Genomic DNA, 23981 nt, shown 5'->3' with positions numbered 1-23981 from the left:
ACACAAAAAAAACTAGAGGGTCCACTGAAGATTTATGAACGCAGTCATTTTTTGAGATCAAGTGTGTCTTTGTCTTAAAAACAGAATCACCGATTTGGTGGGCATCAGCTATTCTCATTTTTGTGTGTTCTCCTTTTAGTGGAAAAAGAAATTGAAAATAATGCTTTCAGTTCAAGATTTTGATTTACCATAAAAGGTTAGCTAGAATCTTATTTTAATAATTTAATCCCCATCTTCATCATGATTCTGTTATAGAAAATAATACTTATTTGAGGGACTAGTCTATCAGAGAGATAAACAGAAATACAACTTGTTCAATATATTCGATTTCTTTCCTATGATACAGCTTGCCAGGGCTCCTTAGAAGCTGAAGCGGTGGAACTCTGATTGGGTCGGGGCTTCTGCTGTCATAAGCAGACGTTTGCAGCATCCGTCTGGAGGAGGCCTAGGCTAGGATGTGGTTGGCCACCCAGGCAGGGATGACCTAGCAGGGAGCCTAGCAGCCCACAGGTCCCTCAGCAGTTGCTATGCACCTGGTTCTTGCACACAGTCATTGCTGCCTCTCATCCAGTGCTCCAGGCTCTGTTTGCTTTAGGCCCTACCCCATGGCCTCGCCTTTCCCTGATTCCCAAGCTCGCAGAGGGGTTCTGAGCACTGACCTCCACTGGCACCCTGAGAGGCACAGACCTGCTCTTTGGAATTACTGTCTCCTGGTCCCATCGCAGACTGTCACTACACCCTGGAGGGGATTCCCATGCCAGGGAGCAGAGTGAGCTAACACCTCTAAGCTCATGATGGTTTGCACAAGTACTTGGTATATTGTGCAAGCCAGCTGACACTGTTCATGCTGCCTTCTCCATGTCTGTGAAATATGACCGGCAATACTGACATAGCTCTTAAGGCTTTGATAAAACTTTCTTAGTACCTCCTGGAAAATCAGGGGAGTATCTATTAAAATTAAAACAGAGATAATAATGATGCTTCAGGGAGGGGACTTTTAGGGGACCTAGTGTAGTAGCTATTTCTCTGACCTCTACATATGCTGGCAGTCCCCAGGGGAGTTTTCGACTGACCTTTCCAAAAAAGCATGGGCTGCAGTGCCTGGAGGTTGAGGAAGGAATTTTGGATATCAGCCTCAGTTTTGATGAGTTCAGGGCAGGAAGGATGCCACTGACAGCTAGTCTATAAAGGTCACTTTGGTGAACTGTGGTTTACTTAACCATTGTTTTAAAATAGGCCGGCTCAGGATTAGGACTTGTCAATATCAGACTTGGAGCCCATGTTCTGGGACCACATATAAGCCTGTTCTTTTAGGAATTTTGTATCTATATTGAAATATTCAGGTACCTCCTGAAGCTTTTTTTTTTTTTTTTTTTTGTGGTACACGGGCCTCTCACTGTTGTGGCCTCTCCCGTTGCGGAGCACAGGCTCCGGACGTGCAGGCTCAGTGGCCATGGCTCACGGGCCCAGCCGCTCCGCGGCATATGGGATCCTCCCGGACCGGGGCACGAACCCGCGTCCCCTGCATCGGCAGGCGGACTCTCAACCACTGCGCCACCAGGGAAGCCCCCTCCTGAAGCTTTTGATCCTCCTGGCCATTGAAATTACAATGGAGGCTGAAGAAGTTTTCATATATAGAACCTATTTTATATGTTCATATTGAATTGGTGTGGAAGAGAATCTCCAAAGAGAGGCAATAGGGAAACACAAGATTACCTATTCATCTTGTTTTAAATTATGGTGTTTTGATGTGAATTAAAAATATAATCTGACTAAAGAAAAGCCATAGCAAAAACTAGACAGAAGAGCCCTCCTTCCCTCAAAACAGCTTCTCCACACCCTTCCCGCTTGACAGACGCCCACTTGGCCCTCCTCTTCCCTCCAGAGGTTCCTTCCTGCTGGAAACTGTCCTCCCCTCCCTGTGGGCCCTACGACCTGTAATGTCATGTGCCTTCTAACATCAGAAGCAGTGATCAAAGGGGCAGGAGTGCAACAAGAGGCTCTCAGTGGGGAACCGGTCCTCATCTGCATTCCTCATCTGTCTATATTTCCAAAATGTATTTCACCCCAGAGTACACCTAATTCAGACTGTACCAACAAAGCTATATTTCTCAGGAAAAAATTTAATAATCAAATGGTATTTTTGAGAAAAACGTTACCACCAAAAAACACCCATAGCTTTCCTACCATCTAAGATCAAATCTCTTAAACCTCTTGAAGCTCACAGCTGGCGGGGGTGTAATTCATTTTTTAACATCACACATACAGTCCTCAAGACAGCCCAACGCATAGACCAGGGTATGGCCAGAGTTTTCTGGCCTAGATGCCAGGAAGCAGTGCGGCTGAGAGTTCAGTAGTACCAGAGGTCATTTTTATTTACGTCTTTATCCATACAACGGATGGTGTGTAGGCTGAGGCAGAGAGGCAAAGCAGTCTGGGTGAGCCCAGTTAATGCTTTTAGTTAACTGCAGGGCTGATTTACAGTTCAATTACATCTGGGTGGTCGGACACGTCTGTTTGTCAAATTCAAGTCCAAAGCATTGTTAACTAATTTCTATAATACAGATTTGCCCGTTGCTGGGCTCTCTGTAGGATAGTTTTTCTTTCCAGGTGGTTGGGAATTTTCATCCTATATGGCATTTTCATTTCAGTTAATAAGCAAGAATGTGAATATGTTCTAAAGCATATATTATTATATATATCAATTTAAGAAACTGCAAGTTTGTTTTCCATAAATATTTTAGAGAGGCTTCTGCTAAAGTGAAAAGAAAGACAAAAGAAAAACATGATCTGATGTCCTAGGGCACATTCTTATTTGGAAAACTTACAGACAAGATTGAAGCTAAGGGATGAAACAGAATAATTCCTATTTAATAATCAAATATCTAAATCTAAAAATGAAGCTATAATATAGCCATCTGAAGAATTTGAATGTTAGCTATTTGCAATGACTGTTCAAAGACAGTATGATAATATTTACATATAAACCATTATATCCCATTATTTTTATTTGTATATCAGTACATGAGATATTTTTTCCCAATTAATTTTAAATTCCTAGAACTTTTTGAAAAACAAAAAAATGATCTGATCTTATCCAAAGTTTTGAGTTTCCATTTAGTATAAATATTTAACACACATGAATTCTTCCTCTATTTTTATCAATTCCATACATATCTGTATATTCCAATAAAATAAAGGATACTCATATTTATTTCAGAGGAGAAATTAAGTGTATGTACTAAAACTGTTTTATATTAACTGCAGAAATACCCACTTAACGTAAAAAATATCCACATGTATAAATTCTGACATAATGGGATAAGAAATCATACTTGGAGAAATGAGGCTTTTATTGGGAACTGGATCCCAGTGTGTAGGAATATTGGCTGACCTTGACCATAAAGAATATTTACCGGTTATTTCGAAAACAAAGACTCTTGGCTATTTAATAAATAAACATTTTGTTTATTAATTGCACAAAGTTTTGTCAAAGCATTGCACAAAGAATAAATATTTTTGTTAGAATGTGTCAAAAGCTTGGCTTTTAAGCTTGACATTTAGTTGACTGGGTCACACAGGGCAAACTCCCTGTCCTTTGCAAAGTTATGGAGTTGGAAATGAACTTATATCAAACTTGCATTTGATAGTTTAGTTTTATCTGGGCTTTTTGAATTATCAAGACTGTTTTTAACAGCTTTATTAGAATGTTATTTCTTTTTTCTTTAATATGGGACATTTAAACGTTCCTGAATTTGAAACTAATTGTTATTGTATCTTGGGAACAAAATTACTTTTGATGGGAACATATCTTTGAATTATAAATGCAAGTTAATAGATAAGTATTACTTAATTTGTTACACATTTTTAAATATTTGTATTTAATCTTTACAAAGAACCTTTCACGTACAAACTAATTCTTTGATTAGACTTCCTGATCACATTAGCAAATATTAACTGAATGAGAATTGAACGTATAATAAAGAGATATGAAGCCAAAACTAAGAAAAGAGATTAAGGTCTAAACACACTGCATGCCCATATATATGCAGTCACAGTTACAGAAAATAGTGTGCATTTGAATCATCATTCTTTACAGTGGCCACATAGCAGAAGTGCTTAAGTGTAAACATTTTCAGCATGAAGGGTGGGGATTGTGCAAAATTATAATTGCATCAAAACTATGAGAAATTGCAGAAAATTCCTATTTTTAAATGTCTATCTTCAAGGAGTAAAACTTAAACTAGCTATCTCCCCTCAAGAAGGATGTCTAAATCACACTTGTCTTTTTCTTTAACAGATAATTCTGAAATAATCAGCAGAAATGGAATGGAATGCCAAGAATCTGCATTGAGAATAACTAAACATTGTTACTGTACATACTATCCTGTTTCCTCCTCAATAGAATTGCCACAAACTGCATGCTAAATAAAGATTTAGTTCTTCTGGACAGACCACAACTCTAAGAAGCTAGTGCTGCTATATCATATATGAGTATTAAATATGGTATGCTTAGTATATTCCAACCTAAGATAGTTAACTACCTGAGACCAGCTGTGATGTTTAAAGACATAAAGGATAAAGTTTACTTTTAAAGGGTTTCTAAACATAGTTTCTGTCCTAGGAATATTGTCTTATCTCCATAACTATAGCTGATGCAGAAAGTCCAACCAATTTACTCATTTTGACTCAGAATATTTCAAAGTTAGCAATAAACAATTAGCATTAGTTAAAAAAAAAAAAAAAACTATTCCAAGGGCAGGTTCGATTCTAACTTCAATTACTGTCATTTCATTTACCTACTGGATCAAAGCTATGTTTCACTTCTTGACAACACGAATGCTGCAGCAAAGATGAGAAGTGAAGTAAAACCGTTACCTGTCCTGCAGGTCTAAAATTTGAACGGAAATTCAAGCACAAGTACTGGGGACACATCAAAGTGTGGTATTTGGTTTGCCTGGAGATGCCGCATTGAATCATGTGATTCTAGAATAACATTAACTAGATTGAAAAAGAAACTTTGCACGGTATGATCTTCATACCCCACCAAACAAAGTCTTGAAGGTATTATTTTACAAGTATATTTTTAAAATTGTTTTATAAGAGAGACTTTGTAGAAGTGCCTAGATTTTGCCAGACTTCATCCAGCTTGACAAGAATGAGAGGCCCATGCCAACAGTCTAATCAAAAGGATTAGTCTTTCAAACTCACCATCCGGTTGCCTGTTACAGAATAACTCTTCTGAACTAAAAACCTAGACAAACAAGGAAGCTGTAGGTGAGGAGATCTGTATAATATTCTAATTTAAGTAAGTTTGAGTTTAGTCACTGAAAATTTGACTGTGACTTTAATCTAAATTACTATGTAAACAAAAAGTAGATAGTTTCACTTTTTAAAAAATCCATTACTGTTTTGCATTTCAAAAGTTGGATTAAAAGGTTGTAACTGACTACAGCATGGAAAAAAATAGTTCTTTTAATTCTTTCACCTTAAAGCATATTTTATGTCTCAAAAGTATAAAAAACTTTAATACAAGTACATACATATATATACACATACATATATATATACTATATATGGATGAAACATATTTTAATGTTGTTTACTTTTTTAAATACTTGGTTGATCTTCAAGGTAATAGCGATACAATTAAATTTTGTTCAGAAAGTTTGTTTTAAAGTTTATTTTAAGCACTATCGTACCAAATATTTCATATTTCACATTTTATATGTTGCACATAGCCTATACAGTACCTACATAGTTTTTAAATTATTGTTTAAAAAACGAAACAGCTGTTATGAATTACTATTATGTGTAATTGTTTAAAACATCCATTTTCTTTGTGAACGTATTAGTGATTGAAGTATTTTGACTTTTGAGATTGAATGTAAAATATTTTAAATTTTGGCACCACCGCCTGTTCTGAAAACTAGATGCACCAACCATATCATTTTTGTTTGAGGAAAAAGAAATCTGCCATTTTAATTAATGTTGGTCAAAGTCTAATGACTATTTATCTTATATCGTAGATTTGATAACCCTATCAAAAAAAATCACATTCTAAGTGTAATCTTACATAGTGCTTGTATTGTTGCATTTGTTTTAATTTGTGGGAAAGTATTGTATCTAACTTGTATTTCTTTGGTAGTTTCATCTTTATGTATTATTGATATTTGTAATTTTCTCAGCTATAACAATGTAGTTATGCTACAACTTGCCTAAAACATTCAAACTTATTTTCTTTTTTCTTTGTTAATTCACTTAAACTCATTGAAAACATAGTATACATTACTAAAAGGTAAATTATGGGAATCACTGAAATATTTTTGTAGACTAATTATTGTAACATTGTCTTTTTTTTCTTTTGTTTCATGATTTTGATTTTTAAAGTTTTTAGCACACAACTATTTTCAGCCCTTTAATAATGGAGCATCAGAAACATCACCTATACCCCCAAGCGAATATAGGAGACTGTATTTTTACTATGATATCCATTTTCCAGAATTGTGATTGTAATATGCAAAGAGTCATAAATATGCCATTTACAGTAAGGAGGAGGCAAGGCAAATGCATAGATGTACAAATATATGTACAACAGATTTTGCTTTTTATTTATTTATAATGTAATTTTATAGAATAATTCTGGGATTTGAGAGGATCTAAAACTATTTTTCTGTATAAATATTATTTGCCAAAAGTTTGTTTATATTCAGAAGTCTGACTATGATGAATAAATCTTAAATGCTTTGTTTAATTACAGAACAAAATCACCAATATCCAAGACATGATGATAGCAATTCAACAAATACTATAGTTAAAAGATGAACTCGCCACTTGTATGGGAACTACATTTCACTCTTGGTTTTCAGGATATAACAGCACTTCACCTAAATATTCTTTGAGCCATATCACTGGTAACATTTCTACTAAATCTTTCTGTAACACTTAAAGAATTCCCTCATTCATTACCTTACAGTGTAAACAGGAGTCTAATTTGTATCAATTCTATGTTTTGGTTGTAATATTCAGTTCACTCACCCAATGTACAACCAATGAAATAAAAGAAGCATTTAAAAGGATTTCTAGTCATCCTCCTTTTTTTGTTGTTGAGACAGATTGATAATTAGCCAAAACAAATGGTTTTTACATTCATACAGATAACATTTCGTAGCTTCAAAGAAGAGCAGGCTTTGGATTTTTGGGCTTTTTAACAGTAAGAAAAACAATTTACAAGGATCATTTTGGAACTACTTCTATTATCCTTTGAAATTAGAAATAAAAATAAATCCCACCACTCAGCCCTCATCTTCAGAATTCTGCCTGAATATGAAGATATGTGAAGAGATCAGTAACCAAATGGGGAGCAAAACGTCAGTTAATTAACAGACAAGAAAATGCCCATTAATCCATAAGACAGGCTTTCAGGTAAGAGCCTGATTGAGCAATGTGTCTTAGACCTTAGGCTGCAGATAGAGGCAGAATGATGAAACCTGTTCTACGTGGACATCCTGGCTGGGTGGACTGAGGAGAGCACAAGAGCTGAGCATCACACCTGAGGGCAGGTGCTCAACAAAGTGAGGCCTCCTGAGAGGTGCGGGGCACCTTCTCAGTCTTCTTTCTCTGTCCTTTGGGGCCCATGATATTTCTCAGGGAAGGTGGGAACAGTCCTTGTCATGCAGAGGTTGGCGGAAGTCACCTCCTCTATGGGCCAAGGCAGGAACAGGGAGAGAAGAAGATTTTCTCCATGGCAGGTTTAAAGCTTCAGGCCTTCTGAGTGATTATGAGACCCCTTATAAGGGTAGACAACACAAACATTCAACAGATCAGGCATATACAAATAAAGGCACTTGTATTTTTAAACAGTGCCATCAGGAATTCCAAGGGTAAAAATACTTTCACACCTTTGTGGATGTTTGAAAAATTGGCTATATGTTTGGGTGAGCAATTTCTTTTACTGTAAAAGCAGAAGAAAAGTTGCTACTCCATCAGTCACTCCTTACAAGAAAACATTCTCTGTTAAGTTAGTTCAAGGTGTCAAGTTTCGAGAACAAGTTGTTATTTTAAGTGAAAAATCTAAGACAAACTGTACTCAAAAATTTTCACACCTTGTTTATGAAGTGTAATTTTCATCAGTAGACTGACTTTTTATGGTACTTACTACATCAAAATCAAAAGACAAATGTAAACCTTAGAGGATAAAACTAATTTATCTCTTCAGCACAGAAAATACTTAAATATCAATTATTCTATAATTATCTGCCGATAGGAAGGTGTTATTTTAATTTGGGGCAGCCCAAACTAAAAATAATGTTTCAGACTCAGAAACATACTCTCTTTATTATTAACCACAGTTCTTCTGCAATACTTTAAAGCTTTTAGGGGCAGCCAGGCAAACCAAAATCTAGTTCAACATTCTGACGTCCGTGACAAGGAAATACTGGCTCGCTGAAGAATGAGTTCTTCTTCCCCGCCAAGTATCCTAGGGTCTCCGAAATATTAGGCTACCATTGCTGTTGGACTGAGCTATGTCCATAGAAATGACTGAGTCACTATGAATCAGAACGAATCATACAAAATGAACACGGTAGTGACTTCCCTCCATGCTTTTGGTGGGAGGGGGGGGTGGCAGGGATGGGGAAGGACTGGGATTGAGAATATTCCCCAGGGACTAGCTTATGTGTCAAGCACTATGTGAAATAGTCCATATAGGTTTCTATATAGAAACTCACCCCGGTTGTTGAGGAGAATTACTAATAACTAATAAGTAAGTTCTAACGGCCGCAGAGATTCTTAATCAAGATACACAGAGGCTCTGCTGTGACAAGCAGCTTGATTCTAGATCAACAGTACCTTCCCGAGGCTGCCCTCAGGGTGACTGGATCCACAGCTGTCCAGGGGATTTCAAATGCATGACCAACAGTCATGTGACTTTCTCCCTCTGCTTCAGCGACTCTGAAGAACGATGGCCCACCCATTTGAGGTGTCCTTTTAGGTCCCCCATGTAAATGTCATATGTGCTATGTGGCCTATATTTTAATAAAACCATTTCAGAAAAGTTGGTGAAAACATATAGCTATTTTCATGAACTAGGGTATAATCAGAAAGTAACTTTGTTTTGTTCATATATACTTGACATAATCCTTAGCATTATGAAGGAGTTATTATACCTGGAATGTACATGAGATATCAAGACACATAAAAATTAAGTAACTCGTTTAAGATCACATAGAGCAGCAGAACTCTCAAGCCCTGGCTTGTCCTAACTCTACGGTCATGTTGACGTGAGCTTTATTTGTGGCAAACTTTCAGGCCCAAATTTCAGAAAAGAATTCAGAGTAGACCATTCATCCAAGTTTAAGATGAAGCCATGATAAGAATCCTTTCATAGGATATATAAACAGGTTTTCTTCCCTATAGCAAGAATACAATTTATGAAATATTTTGTAGCTCTGGGCTGCAAAGTACTATTCTAGGTTTAGGACAGAGCCTAATTCTTTATTAGGACCAGAGGCAGCTGGAGGGAATGTGACATTGCACCATCTCTCCAGTGTCATCCAGTTTTTTAAATCAAACTTCAATATGATTCTCTTGAAATAAAAATATTGAAAGTCACTGAATTTTTCCCAATAAGCATATGTCATTAAGTCATGATGAAGCAGCCCCTAAAAAGATGAACATGTCACATAAGCCAGAGAGAATGATTTCCTAGATAAAGGTCACACATGGATCACACACACCTAAAATCCAACTGTGTCCAGACAGTCATTCCTTTCTCTGATAACTTTGCTCTTGGGTCTTTTCAGGACTTGGGCTTATATAAACAAAGGGAGAAGTTTATTTATCAATCCTCCTGTGTAAACTAAAATGATCTAAATTAGGGGAATCTAACTTTTCTTTCGTTAGAGGAACTTTCTTTCAAACGAAGGGGTCACCCCACAACAGTACAAAAGCAAAACAACAGGAAAGTGCTCTCCTTGCTGAGGCTCTCTGTTCCTCTACTAAGTGCTGCAACGCACACAAAGGTGGAAACCCGCTCACTTAAATATAAAACCTGTGGCTTTACAGAGGGAGAAGAGTATACTCAAAGTAGCATGGCAGGGACTTCCCTGGCGCTCCAGTGGTTAAGACTTTGACTTCCAATGCAGGGGGTGTGGGTTTGATCCCTGGTCGGGGAGCTAAGATCCCACAGGCCTCAAGGCCAAAAAACCAAAACACAAAACAGAAGCAATATTGTAACAAATTCAATAAAGACTTTAAAAATGGTCCACATCAAAAAAATCTTAAAAAAAAAAGGTAGCGTGGCAGCTTAGGAAACCTGGCTCATAAGTTCTAAATATGTCTGAGGAACCTGATGGCCTATATATATGGAGGTAACAAACATACCACAGAATAAATATACATGCAACACTCTCACACACACGTTTATATGGAGAGCAATCTAAACACATTATCGTCCATAAACACAAAGCTGAGCATCTCTCAGTTCTGCAGAAAGGAATGATCAGCATCTGCATTTCCCAATAGTCTAGTGGTTAAGAGCAAATTTTACAGTCTTATGGCTCAAGTTTGACTCTCAACTCTGCTTTTTACAGCTTCTGAGCTTCGGTGTTTTTCATCGGTAAGCTGGGTCTAACAGGATCTCTCTCACCTAGACATTATAATGATTCAATGAAAGAATGTGCACTGACCACGGAGAACAGAGTCTGACATATGGCAAACTCTCAGTGAATATTAGTAACTCTTCTTAAAATAATATTAAAGTACGCTCCTGGGTTTCCCTATCAGTATTTATTTCCTCATTCTATCCAAACATCTCTTGGCAACTAAGAGGCACCTCTTCTATGTCCTCGATGACAATGTCAAAAGCTGACAAGCAAATTATAGGTGTTTTATAATAACAAATAATGAGCTGCATTATTTCTGGGGAAGCCTACAATTACTTCAATTCAACAAATGCTCACTGAGCCCCGACTAAGCACTGCTAAGCTGTTCAAGGAACACGAACATGGGCAAAGTCCAGTTCCTACTCTCTAGAAGCTTTCTGTGGAGCAGAAGAAGAAAAGTAAACCTGTGAAAAAATGGAGAAAGGATAAAGAGTACTATAGTTTCCCAAGGCTGCTGGAACCAAGCCCCGCACAGAGGGTAGCTTACAGCAACAGAAATGAATTCTCTCCAGTTCTGTAGACTAACGTCTGAAATCATGGAGTTGGCAGGGCCGAGATCCCTTTGCGGCTATGGAGAGAATCCTTCCCTGCCTCTTCCTAGCTTCCGGTGCAGGCCATCAATCCTTGGCGTTCCTTAGCTCACAGCTGCGTCCCTCCAGTCTCTGTCTCCATCATCACAGGGTCTCGCCCCGTGCGTCTGTCTTCACATTATCTTCTTATAAGGCCACCAGTCATCTTGGCTTAGGACCCACCCTAATGACCTCATCTTAACCTGATGACATCTGCAAAGACCCTATTTCCAAATAAGGTCATGTTCACAGGGACCAGGGGTTGGGATGTCAACATGTCCTTTTGAGGGACACAGTTCGACCTGTCACAACAATGACAACCTAAATAAAGATAGGTTTCTATAGATATCAAAATATCAATGAAAGGGTTTCTGTTGTCTTTTCAATAAGAAGATCCCACCTACATGATATATGATGACCAGAGTCATGACCCCTTAGGCCTCTTCCATTTGCTTTGTTTTGGTTTTGTCTGTAGAATGAACCAGTTGGACTATAAGATCTCTAACTTCTATTCTAGATGCAACATTCTGTGATTTAATCAGCAGCTTAGCCCACTCTTCACTGGTCTCAATATTTATTTTACTTGGTAATTTTTTTTTTTTTTTTTTTTTTTGGCTTTGTTGGGTCTTCGTTGCTGTGTGCGGGCTTTCTCTATTTGCGGCAAGCGGGGGCTACTCTTTGTTGCGGTGTGTGGGCTTCTCATTGCGGTGGCTTCTCTTGTTGTGGAGCACGGGCTCTAGTCACACAGGCTTCAGTAGTTGTGGCACGTGGGCTCAGTAGTTGTGGCTTGCGGGCTCTAGAGCGCAGGCTCAGTAGTTGTGGCGCACAGGCTTAGTTGCTCTGCAGCATGTTGGATCTTCCCAGACCAGGGCTTGAACCCGTGTTCCCTATGTTGGCAGGCGGATACTTAACCACTGCGCCACTAGGGAAGTCCATTACTTAGTAATTTTGATTTGCAAATATATTTCATTGTTTATAAGTTTTTATTGATTGGATTAATTTTACTTAATCCATACTGCAGAGAAAGCCTTTTCCTTTCTTTCTATATGCATGAGAAATTTCGGTAATCATTCATAGGAAGTCTTAGCCAAGCTTGGTTAAGAAGACCAAGTGTTATAACTACATCAAGAATAATCGTATCAAATATTTTTGTGCCCTTATACTGTGATAGCCTCTTAGTCTGGATCATCTCATTTAATCTTTACAATAACCCTCTCTGGTTGATTCTATTATTAGCACACCCATTAATAGATAAGAACACTGAGGACTGGAAAGATTAGCTAACTTAACCAAAGTCACAAAGTTTGTAGAAAAATGGGCGTTGAAACCCAGGCTGCCTGACTCTGGATCCACAGTGCTTTACTACCTCACTACGCCAGATGTGGTCCTTGAACTTCCACAGGAGCAACTGGGGATTTGTTGGAAATGCAGAATCCCAGGCCCCACCCCAGACCAACTGAAGGAGACCCTGCATTCTAACCAGACGCTCAGGTGATTCATACACACATTAGAGTGTGAGAAGTGACACGGTGCTAACCAGCGCCACCCCCTTAAAGGCTCTGTTGACTCTAGAAAACAATGAAGGAAAACCACTGCCAACCCTTGACCATTTTGATGGCCGTCTTCAATACCCAAACTCCAAAGAATTGTGATTGTTTGGATACAAATTGGAGTCTCTCTGATTTTATCCCTGTCCTTTCTTGATCCATTCTCCGTACGGCAGCCAGTACGTTCATAAAATAAAAGTCAGATCACAGCATCATCCCAATCAAAGGTGGATCCGCTCCAGGTTTTGTGGGGTCTGAAGGTTATAAAACTTGGGGAAGAGGGGTCTTAAAGAAAAAGAATCCAAAAAATGAATATAGAATTAAATATGAGAATAAATACATAGAAAAAGAATATGAAAAACATGCCATTTTATGAATTAACCATTTGACATGCCTTATGTTTTGTTTACATTTTTGACTGTATCCCCATTGTCTTATGATAACACTTTTGTGACGTCATTTCCTATATAGAGAACAGAAAGGTAATTCAATCTCACCTCTAGCATGGTTGGCAAAATATTTTTTAGCATCTGTTTTTGTATTGATAATTTACGTGCAATTCACACACTCACACACATATACATACACATACTGCTTATTATACTCTTACAGATGTGTGCCCTACAAACACCTCTACCTCCTAGTTAAACACACACACACAAAACAAGACAAACAACAGTAGTCACTAGTTTTCCGCTGCTCTTATGATAAAATCTGAAACCTTTTACCCTAGCCAACATCTCCAATCTCATCCAGTGTTTTCTGCTGTGCCAACTACCGTCCAATCCCTCAGACCTCTTTTTTGTTTCTTAAATACATGGAGTCCTTTCTGCCTACTGAATTCCTACTCCTTATGCCTTAGGTGCTTGTCTTCTCTCTCTGGCCATGGCAGAATCATTTCCTTCTGAAAACAATATCACCTCAGCCCTGATCTAAAGTGGCTGATTCCATCTCACCGCTATGTTTACTGCCATCATAACACCCATCACACTGTGTAATTATTTTGCTCATCTGTTTCAGTTGTATTATTGGTTATCTCATTGGAATTTAAGCTCTGTGATGTCTGGCCCTTGTCTTATTCACCACCATATCCCCTCTGCTTAGAACAGTGTCTAAGAACATAACTCAATATGTATTTGTTTGAATGAATGACTAATAAAACCATGGTGTCAGAAGAGACAGACATAAGTGAAAGTATAAAATTATGAAATTCAAATAGTTTCTCATAAACTTTGCCTATACCCGATCCACATTCTTGGCTAAGGAACTAAACAAACTGCAGATCCACTCATTTAACAAACATTTTTGTATTAAAAAATGCTAGAAAACATTAAAAAAAAGAGCATATATTCTTATTGGATTATAAATAATCTGAAATCATCATAATCTAGTTACCATCTAGCTAGAGATACATATGGCTGAAAACAAAATACATGTATTGAGGTATTTCATGATAAATTCCAAATTATTAAATACCAGTGACTGTCATGGGAGATTACTGAGAGCTGGAGATGTCACAGAAGGCTCCCCGAAGGAGGGGTTTCTTGAGATGGAAGCTGAGGAGCTGTAAGTATAGTATTTGGCAAAGCAAGAAGCATGAGAAGCAACAGGAATGGAAACACAGTGGCCTGTGATTAGAATGAATGCAGATTCTACACGTAAAGGGATTCTACACTTGAGGAATGAGAGGCACACAAAACGGAAGAGGGCATTGGCTTCTACGAGACAGCCACAACTCAAAGAAGGGTAAGTGGCTGCCGCAGCCTGCAGTCAGCTCCCCGTTCCGGCTGAGGCCCTCACTCCCCAGTGTCCAGGAGCGACAGCAGTCAGGTGCAGCGGCCAGCCTCCCTCTGGAATCGCACTGACTAAAGAGAACTGCCTTGTCCAAAGTCTCGCTCCCTCCCCCAGCACAGCCCTTGTCCAGGTGATTGACACAGGAGTATAAAGGCCCCCAGCTTGGCCCAACTCAGGGCAAATACTGCACCGGGCTCCCCAGCTCCCCAGGGCGTGGGCTGAGGCTTTTGTTGAGACTGCATCAAGGCCCAACCTCTCCCTTGGCCCAATCGTGCTTCCTTCCCTTCTCCATGGATTGGACTCTCCACCTCAGAGTCTGCCTCCCAGAAAATCCAAACTGAGACAGAAAGGCAACTCTACCATTTATTAATTCCACTGCCCAAGCTTTGAGTTCCTTTCAAACTGATGCAAGAAATATATTCAATCTCGCAATGTGATTCCTTTTGATAAAGAAAATTAATTGCCTGTAAAAGTGTCTCACCTGAGAGAGTACTCAGTTAATCATAGAAGAAAAAAAAGAGGAAGAAAGAAATCAAAACTGAAGTATTTTTTTATTGTGGATTCCAAAAATGGCAAATTTTCACATACTTTCAGAGGAAACATAGCTTTTATTTTTTATTTTAAAGCATGCCTTTAAAAGGCATGAAAAGTCATGTTTCACTTGGTCCAAAGTTTCACTCTTAGTCTTTTATATTACTGAGCTCTTTGTCAGCATTTCTTTGAAAAGAAACCTTTTCAAAGGTTTGATCAAGAAAAATGATCAAATTGGTTCTTACGGAAGCCAAGTATCTTCATATAAGGTTAAAACAAAGAGTATTCAGTGTGCATTTGGTAAATACGATCCTGGAGCCAGTTTTGGCTCTAAATAAAGCACAGGAGTATAAAACTCCGCTCCACCCATCAGAGCCATTTCAAAATAATTGAAGTGATTCCTCCCTATCAGTCGCGGCGTTTACAAGTTGAAGTGGGTCGCACTTGGAAACTAGTGCAGTTCACATGCACTATTGACCAAAGCACCCATTAAGACAGCAAGGAGTAATTAAGAAACACATACACATAATACTGAGATTATCTCAACTCCTCCAAAAGTCATCCTTGTGTTCTGAATAAAAGCCACATGTTTGGTGACTCTGCTCTGGTAAAAATCTTTACAGAAATCAATTAGCATATTTAGTGCATGAGTTGATGACTACCTGAGGACACAGGGACTACCACTTTCATATATTCTACCCACATGAGCCACTGTAGGAGACAGGAAATTGGGGCAGTCAGGGAGCCCTTTGCTGATCCTTGGTCTGGGCTAACTGCACCACGTCCTGTGACAAGTGAAGGCCCTATAGCATAGAGGTTAAGAGCATGGCACTGGTAGCCAAGCTGGCTGTGTTCAAATCCTGACTTTCCACTTTCTGTGTGATCACAGGCAAGTGAGTGAACCTCTAGTCCTGTTTTCCTTCTCTGTAAAAAGGAGCTGATCAGTAATAGTATCTACCACATAAGGTAGTTGTGAGAATAAAGTGAGTTAACATACACCGAACTCTTAGAACTGTGCCTGGAACATAAAAGCATTAACCACCTTTGAAAAAAAAAAAATCAGACTTTGAAAAGTTGGCCATTTAAAAGGAATTCCTCTATATGTATCATTTTTCTAGGAGGACAGCCTGTCAGCCATGCTCCTGGCAAGGTTAACTGGGATAGTCTGGTTGCCTCACAGTGGAATTAGGTAAACCAGCAGCTAGTCAGCAGACACTGGTTGAACTCAGCAGACAGCTCATCTTTTTATATCTTTTCGTAATGAACCTTCTAGACTGGGGGGGGAGGGTGTACAATAGAATAAATACAATGAATGAGCCTCTGGAGGAAAATAACAAGACAACTGGATAAAATAGTAAAGAAAATCCTTTTAAATGCACTGTGGAGCTACCAAGAAAGTAAGAAATGCTCAGAGATTTTTTTTTTTAAATGGGAAAATTTTAACGTGAGCTAGCACCAAATCTACCCTTTGCCTGGTGGCATGTGCCCAACTACAGAAAACTGGAGTCTCCACATGGCACAGGAGACCAAACACTAGATTGGACCTTTCCCAGGCAGAGTGGGCCTGCAGCTGGAGCCCCAGCGCCTACACCGTCAGCACGGCTGGATTCGTGTTTACTCGCCCACCTCAGGTGGCCAGTAAAAGACCCAGTAATCCAGATAAAGAATATTGTTAGTGTGATATTTTAAAAATCAAAACTAATGGGGAAAAGTTCATAATGAACAAAATATCAAAATTGTGAACAAGACTGTCTGTCGCTGTTTGTTTGACATGTCGCCCCACGTCACTCTGCAGTGGGAACTGGCCTTTCCAATCAGCCCACATGTCCTTGCCGGGTGGGTTTAGAAGGGAGATAGTGGCCTGACGTCAGACTGGGCCACGTGGGGCTTTCTATAGAGTCTTGTTTTTAAACTGTTGACCTTTCATTAGCTTTTGTCACTTGGTCCACAATAGGAGAGGATATTTTGAAAAGTATATATATTTTGTATATGAGAACAAATCCTGAAAAGTGCACACATTTTTTCTTTTGCTTCAGACTCTAATATGGTTCTACAGGGCCCTGCTGTCAGCCATGTGAGAATGATTGAAAATAAAACCAGTGGACCAGTGTGGCTAACAGAGGCGGTAACAATAAGCCCTGTTCTAAGGGCAATATACATATATATGCAATATACATATATATGAAATATACATATATATGAAACAACATTGTCATGAAAACATTTTCCCTAATTAGACATTTACTATTCCATTTACCATTCTCTTCTATGTACTTTTTTAAAGTCCTGGTCAATAACCACAGAATTATATTCACAACTCACAGTTTCAAAGACACTGTTTTAGGTTAACAACTAAAGGTAACCATGGCGAGTACAACTACCAAATGGAAAAAAAAAATTAACAAGCAAACAGAAAAACTCAACCCATCCAGAAGAAGGTGGAAAAAGGGAAATACAAAGAAAGAAATGGAAAAAAACCCAAAATATTGAATACATAAAAATCACAAAATGGGAGAGTAGAAATAAATGCAAATATCATTAATGACAATAAATATAAATAGACTGAACTCTCTGTTATATTATTGCCAGCCTGGATTTTTTTTAAAAGCCTAGGTATGTGATGTTTACTATAAGCATTTCTAAAACATAAATACACAGAAAGTTGGAAAGTCAGAGCATGAAAGAGGAGAAACTAGGAAAAACTAACCAAAAGAAAGCTGGTATAACCACATTAATACCAGACAAAATAAATTTTAAAGCCAAGAGCAATACTAGATATTTTAAAAGGCCTTGTCAAATGATCAGTTCATCAGAAAATCAATTCTGTACTGGTATGCACATAATAACATAAATGCAAAACACATAAGCAAAAATTGAATATAAGCAAAATTGATAGAACTATGAGAAATCCTCATCAAAGAAAAGGTATACATCTGCTTAGTAATTGACTGACATAAGGAAATACTTGAAATACTTAAAGATCATATCAACATGCTTGACCTAATAAAAAGAGAACTCAAAAAATTAAGTAATATTCATTATTTTCTTGCACATAAGAAACATTTTTAAAAATTCACTCTGTGCCAGGCCATTAATGCAAGCCTCAATAATAAATTACAAATATACATATCCAATCACACTTTTCTGATAAAAAATGCAATTGTTAGAAATTAATGATAAAATAACTAGAAACTCCACTTGTTTAGTAATTTTGAAACAGTCCTCTGAATGACAGAATAATGGAAATTAGAAAATATTGAACTGAACAATAATGAAATATATATAAACTTCAAAGATGTAAATAATATGATAAAGGAAAATGTATAGCCTTAAATGTTTATATTAGTAAAGAAAGCCTCAAAATAAGTCAACATCCACATTAAGTAGTAAAAAAAAAAAAAAAAAAAAAAAAGCTTTTGACAAAATTCAACACCCATTTATAATAAAAACTCTCCAGAAAGTGGGCATAGAGGGAACCTACCTCAAGATAATAAAGGCCATATATGACAAACCCACAGCAAACATCATTCTCAATGGTGAAAAACTGAAACCATTTCCTCTAAGATCAGGAACGAGACAAGGATGTCCACTCTCATCACTATTATTCAACATAGTTTTGGAAGTCCTAGCCACGGCAATCAGAGAAGAAAAAGAAAGAAAAGGAATACAAATTGGAAAAGAAGAAGTAAAACTGTCACTGTTTGCAGATGACACGATACTATACATAGAGAATCCTAAAGATGCCACCAGAAAACTACTAGAGCTAATCAATGAATTTGGTAAAGTAGCAGGATACAAAATTAATGCACAGAGATCTCTTGCATTCCTATACACTAATGATGAAAAATATGAAAGAAAAATTAAGGAAACACTCCCATTTACCATTGCAACAAAAGAATAAAATACCTAGGAATAAACCTACCTAGGGAGACCAAAGACCTGTATGCAGAAAACTATAAGACACTGATGAAAGAAATTAAAGATACCAACAGATGGAGAGATATACCATGTTCTTGGAGTGGAAGAATCAATATTGTGAAAATGACTACACTACCCAAAGCAATCTACAGATTCAATGCAATCCCTAACAAATTACCAATGGCATTTTTTACAGAACTAGAACAAAAAAATCTTAAAATTTGTATGGAGACACAAAAGACCCCGAATAGCTAAAGCAGTCTTGAGGGAAAACAACAGAGCTGGAGGAATCATACTCCCTGACTTCAGACTATACTACAAAGCTACAGTAATCAAGACAATATGGTACTGGCACAAAAACAGAAATATAGATCAATGGAACAGGATAGAAAGCCCAGAGATAAACCCACACACCTATGGTCAACTAATCTATGACAAATAAGGCAAGGATATACAATGGAGAAAAGACAGTCTCTTCAATAAGTGGTGCTGGGAAAACTGGACAGCTACATGGAAAAGAATGAAACTAGAACACTCCCTAACACCACACACAAAAATAAACTCAAAATGGATTAGAGACCTAAATGTAAGACCAGGCACTATAAAACTCTTAGAGGAAAACATAGGAAGAACACTCTTTGACATAAATCACAGCAAGATATTTTTTGATCCATCTCCTAGTGTAATGGAAATAAAAACAAATGGTACCTAATGAAACTTAAAAGCTTTTGCACAGCAAAGGAAACCATAAGCAAGACGAAAAGACAACCCTCAGTATGGGAGAAAATATTTGCAAACAAATCAATAGACAAAGGATTAATCTCCAAAATATATAAACAGCTCATGCAGCTCAATATTAAAAAAACAAACAACCCAATCCAAAAATGGGCAAAGACCTAAATAGACATTTCTCCAAAGAAGACATACAGATGGCCAAGAAGCACATGAAAAGCTGCTCAACATCACTAATTATTAGAGAAATGCAAATCAAAACTACAATGAGGTATCACCTCACACCAGTTAGAATGGGTATCATCAGAAAATCTACAAACAACAAATGCTGGAGAGGGTGTGGAGAAAAGGGAACCCTCTTGCACTGTTGGTGGGAATGTCAATTGATACAGCCACTATGGAGAAGAGTATGGAGGTTCCTTAAAAAACTAAGAATAGAATTACCATATGACCCAGCAATCCCACTACTGGGCATATACCCAGAGAAAACCATAATTCAAAAGAGTAATGTACCACAATGTTCACTGCAGCACTATTTACAATAGCCAAGTCATGGAAGCAACCTAAATGTCCATCGACAGACAAATGGATAAAGAAGATGTGGTACATATATACAATGGAATATTACTCAGCCATAAAAAGGAACGAAATTGGGTTATTTGTAGAGACGTGGATGGATCTAGAAACTGTCATACAGAGTGAAGTAAGTCAGAAAGAGAAAAACAAATAGCATATATTAATGCATATATGTGGAACCTAGAAAATGGTACAGATGAACCAGTTTTCAGAGCAGAAATTGAGACACAGAAGTAGAGAAAAAATGTATGGACACCAAGGGGGAAAGCAGCGGGGTGGTAGGGGTGGGTGGGATGAACTGGGCGATTGGGATTGACATGTATACACTGATCTGTATAAAATTGATGACTAATAAGAACCTGCTGTATAAAACAATAAATTAAATTTTTAAAAAAGCAGCATAAGTCCCAAAAAAGTATGAAGAAGAGAATAATAAATGTAACAGAAATTTTCCCTAAAATAGAAACCAATAGATAATGTAGAGAATCTTCTTCTTAAAATGGATGTTGATTTATTAATTTTGAGTCTTAGCTAAAATTATGGTGAATGTCACTCATGAAAAGAGATATAACAGCACATTATCAGTTTAATGAAGAAAAACATATGATATTCCCAAAGATGCAAATATATCATTAAATGAAGTAACATCCATTTATGACAAAAAAATCCATTGATATGTTAGTAATAAGAAGGAATTTCCATATCCTGATAAAGGATGTATACAAAATTTTACCAGGCATACAATTAATGGCAAAATGTTAAAAGAACTCCCTTGAATATAAGGAGCAAGGCAACTTGCAAACCATTGTTGCTTTGATTCATCATTGTACAGGAGGTCTTAGCTAGTACTGTAATACAAGAAAGAGAATAAAATCTGTAAAAAATAGGAAAGAAAACAAGCAAAGTTCGTTATTTACAAATGATGTAATATTTATGTGGAAAATACTAAGGAATCAACAGGTAAATATTTAGATTAATAAATGTGCTTATTGACTTGCTGGCATTAGAATTAATATGCATTAATTAAGATAATCGTATTTGATGTAATGGATACATCTCTGTGGCTTAACAAAATAAAAATTGTTTCTCATCATGTAAAGCTAATTTAATTGGAGCAGATGAGAGATGAGCCTCCATGCTACCCAGTCACATGGGGACCCAATGGATAGAGATGCCACCCTCTTCAATATGTGGCTTCCAAAGTCTTTCTGGCACCAACATCCAGCAGCTTAGAGGGAAGGGATGGGGGGCCAGAGAGGAAGTTTCTATGGGCCAGACCTCAATGTGGGGTATATCATAGCTGCCCCCTGTTCCATTTGTCAGAAGTCAGTCACATGGCCGCACCTAATTGGAAGGAAGGCCAAGAAGAAAGATGTGTGTCGAGAAAGAAAGGGAAACACCTCTAATGATAAGCAAAGTTGTCTCTGCCACACAATAAACAAAAATTGTATAACTGTACCCAACAGCAGTTTGAAAATAAGTTTTTAAGCAAGATACCAGTGTCAATAGCAACGAAAGCATAAAGTACCTAGGAATTAATCTAACAAAAGATGTACAAAGACTTTTTGAGAAAATTTTTCAACTTTTTTGAAAGACTTTAATAAACAGGGATATCCCATGTACACAAATGGGAAACAATATCATTAAGATGTCACTTCTCTCCATATTAGTCTATAGCTTTAATGCAATCCAATCAAAATACTAACATCGTTTACAGTAACTGACAAACTGATTCTAAAATGTATATGGAAAAGCAAAGGACTAAAAGTACCAAAACACTCCCAAAGGAGAATAAGGTAAAGGACTTTCCCAATCCACATCAGAACTAGTTATAAAACTGTATCAACTAAGACAAGGTGGAAATGATAAAGTATCATACAAGGTAGACCCATGAAACAAAACAGAAAGGCCAGAAAGAGTCCACACTTATAAGAAAGCTTGACTCAAGACAGAGAGACAGAGGGACTTGGAAAATCAATGTGAGTAGGGAAACTGTCCAATAAATGGTACTTGGAGATTTGGTTATCCAATGGATAAAAAAAATTTTTTAATTGGATCCCTACCTCCCACCATCATGAAAGTTACCAATGCCAATTAAAGACTTAAATGTAAAGGGCAAATCTATAAGTTTTTAAGAAGAAAATGCATAAGAATACCTTTACCATCTTGGGGGTAGGGCAAGATACATTAAATGTTTTTTAAAAGCTCAAAAATGATAAAGGAAAAAGATTGATCAATTTAACTCCTTTAAAATTAAGAATTTCTATTTATCAAGGGGATCAGTAAGAAGACACAAACTAAGACATTGATACACATATGAGATAAAAGATTAGTATCTGGAATAGGTGAAGGACTCCTATAAATCAATATGAGAAAAAAAAAGACAGTATGAAAATGAGCAAAAGACATGAACAGACATTTCACAGAAGAGGAAATACAAATGGCCCAAAGATGTGAAAAATTCTCCACTGTATCAATAATTTGGGGAAATGCAATTTAAAAACACCTAGCAGGTCAGCAAAAACTTTAAATGTAGAACAAGACGTACTCTCATGCAGTGTTGAGAACTTAAATTGGTATCATCATTTTAGAACACTATTTGGTATTACCTAGCAGAATATGTGCATCAGCACAGCGCTTGAGGGTAAAGATCTAAGCCCCAACTTACCAGTGATAACAGCTACCAGGGGCGATAACAGAAACTATGAGAGAATCTTCCTAGTGTGAGATAGTAACTCACATTAATGGCCAAGTTTAATGTCTTCAAATACGGTAAGACATGTAGCATGGCAGTTAAGTGAGTAGCTTTGAAATCAGATTGCCTCAGTTTAAAGCTTGACTCTGGCCACTCAATCACTGTAGCCTTTGTTAAGACCCTTAACCTCTCTGTGCCTCAGTTTTACCATCTCTAAATGGGGACAGCAAGATTGAACAGTTAGTGAATGCTATTATGATTACTAATTCTTTTAAATTTTCCACTGGAGACAAGAATGAATGTGTAAGGGGGTGGGGCTGGGGGCCCAGACTGGGACAGCACCTGCTGAGAACAGCGGTTGCTCATCTTCCAGGTTTACTGCCTCCTCAAGACCATGCTGCAGGGGCTGTCTCAGGTGAAGACCAAGTTTGGTATGTTTCTTAGCTACAATATGGCATGTTTCTAACAATTTCACACAAGCCACAAAAACACCCCACAAATTCCACGTCTAGCTTCCAAGCATAAATGAAGAAAATGAAGTTCCTGCTATTTTAAAAGCTAATTACTAGTAATATTCACATGTCATATTCACATTTCCTGTGAAATAAAATTCTGCCTTTGAAGTAAAGGTCTCTGGCAGAGCTATTCAGTAACACCTTTGTTCCAAGCAGGGGTTTTCCTTTAGTACTGAACATGCTGTACCCTACTCAGAAAATGTCTGATTTAGTTCTAAAGAGGAGACAACTAAAGCACATAATTTTTAACACACATTTAAAAATACCTGCCCATCTTATTAAAGAGATATGGATGTTGTTGGTGAGTTCTTTCATTTTTGAAAGTTTTACGATGAATAAATGAAACAAAATATGTAAAGATACCTAGTTTAGTGTCTGGAATTGAAACCATAAACAAAGAAATTTGACCACAAACCATCTACACTTAGAGCACAGGTTAT

The 23981-nt window shown here is 37.4% G+C and overlaps 1 protein-coding gene and 1 long non-coding RNA gene across 16 annotated transcripts in view; one reads left to right on the top strand and one right to left on the bottom strand.

Annotated features, from left to right (window-relative positions):
• MBNL2 (muscleblind like splicing regulator 2) overlaps positions 1 to 7079 on the top strand; it is a 152848-nt gene extending 145769 nt beyond the window's left edge. For 12 of the 15 annotated variants that reach the window (XM_033435111.2, XM_033435112.2, XM_049701185.1 and 9 more), the window contains one exon: positions 4301 to 7079. In XM_033435111.2, the coding sequence (XP_033291002.1) occupies positions 4301 to 4315 (15 nt within the window). In that variant the 3' untranslated portion in view covers positions 4316 to 7079. The remainder of the gene's footprint in view (positions 1 to 4300) is intronic. The other 3 variants (XR_007473135.1, XR_004485263.2, XM_033435113.2) reach the window with 3 other exon arrangements.
• LOC117202793 (uncharacterized) overlaps positions 1 to 23981 on the bottom strand; it is a 74968-nt gene that overhangs the window by 20559 nt on the left and 30428 nt on the right. The gene's annotated exons all lie outside the window — the stretch shown is intronic.

This window comes from Orcinus orca, chromosome 18 (assembly GCF_937001465.1).
Source record: "Orcinus orca chromosome 18, mOrcOrc1.1, whole genome shotgun sequence".
In the NCBI taxonomy this organism is placed as follows: domain Eukaryota; kingdom Metazoa; phylum Chordata; class Mammalia; order Artiodactyla; family Delphinidae; genus Orcinus; species Orcinus orca.
The sequence above is the reverse complement of the archived record's forward strand: the minus strand, read 5'-3'. Positions and strand labels throughout refer to the sequence as shown.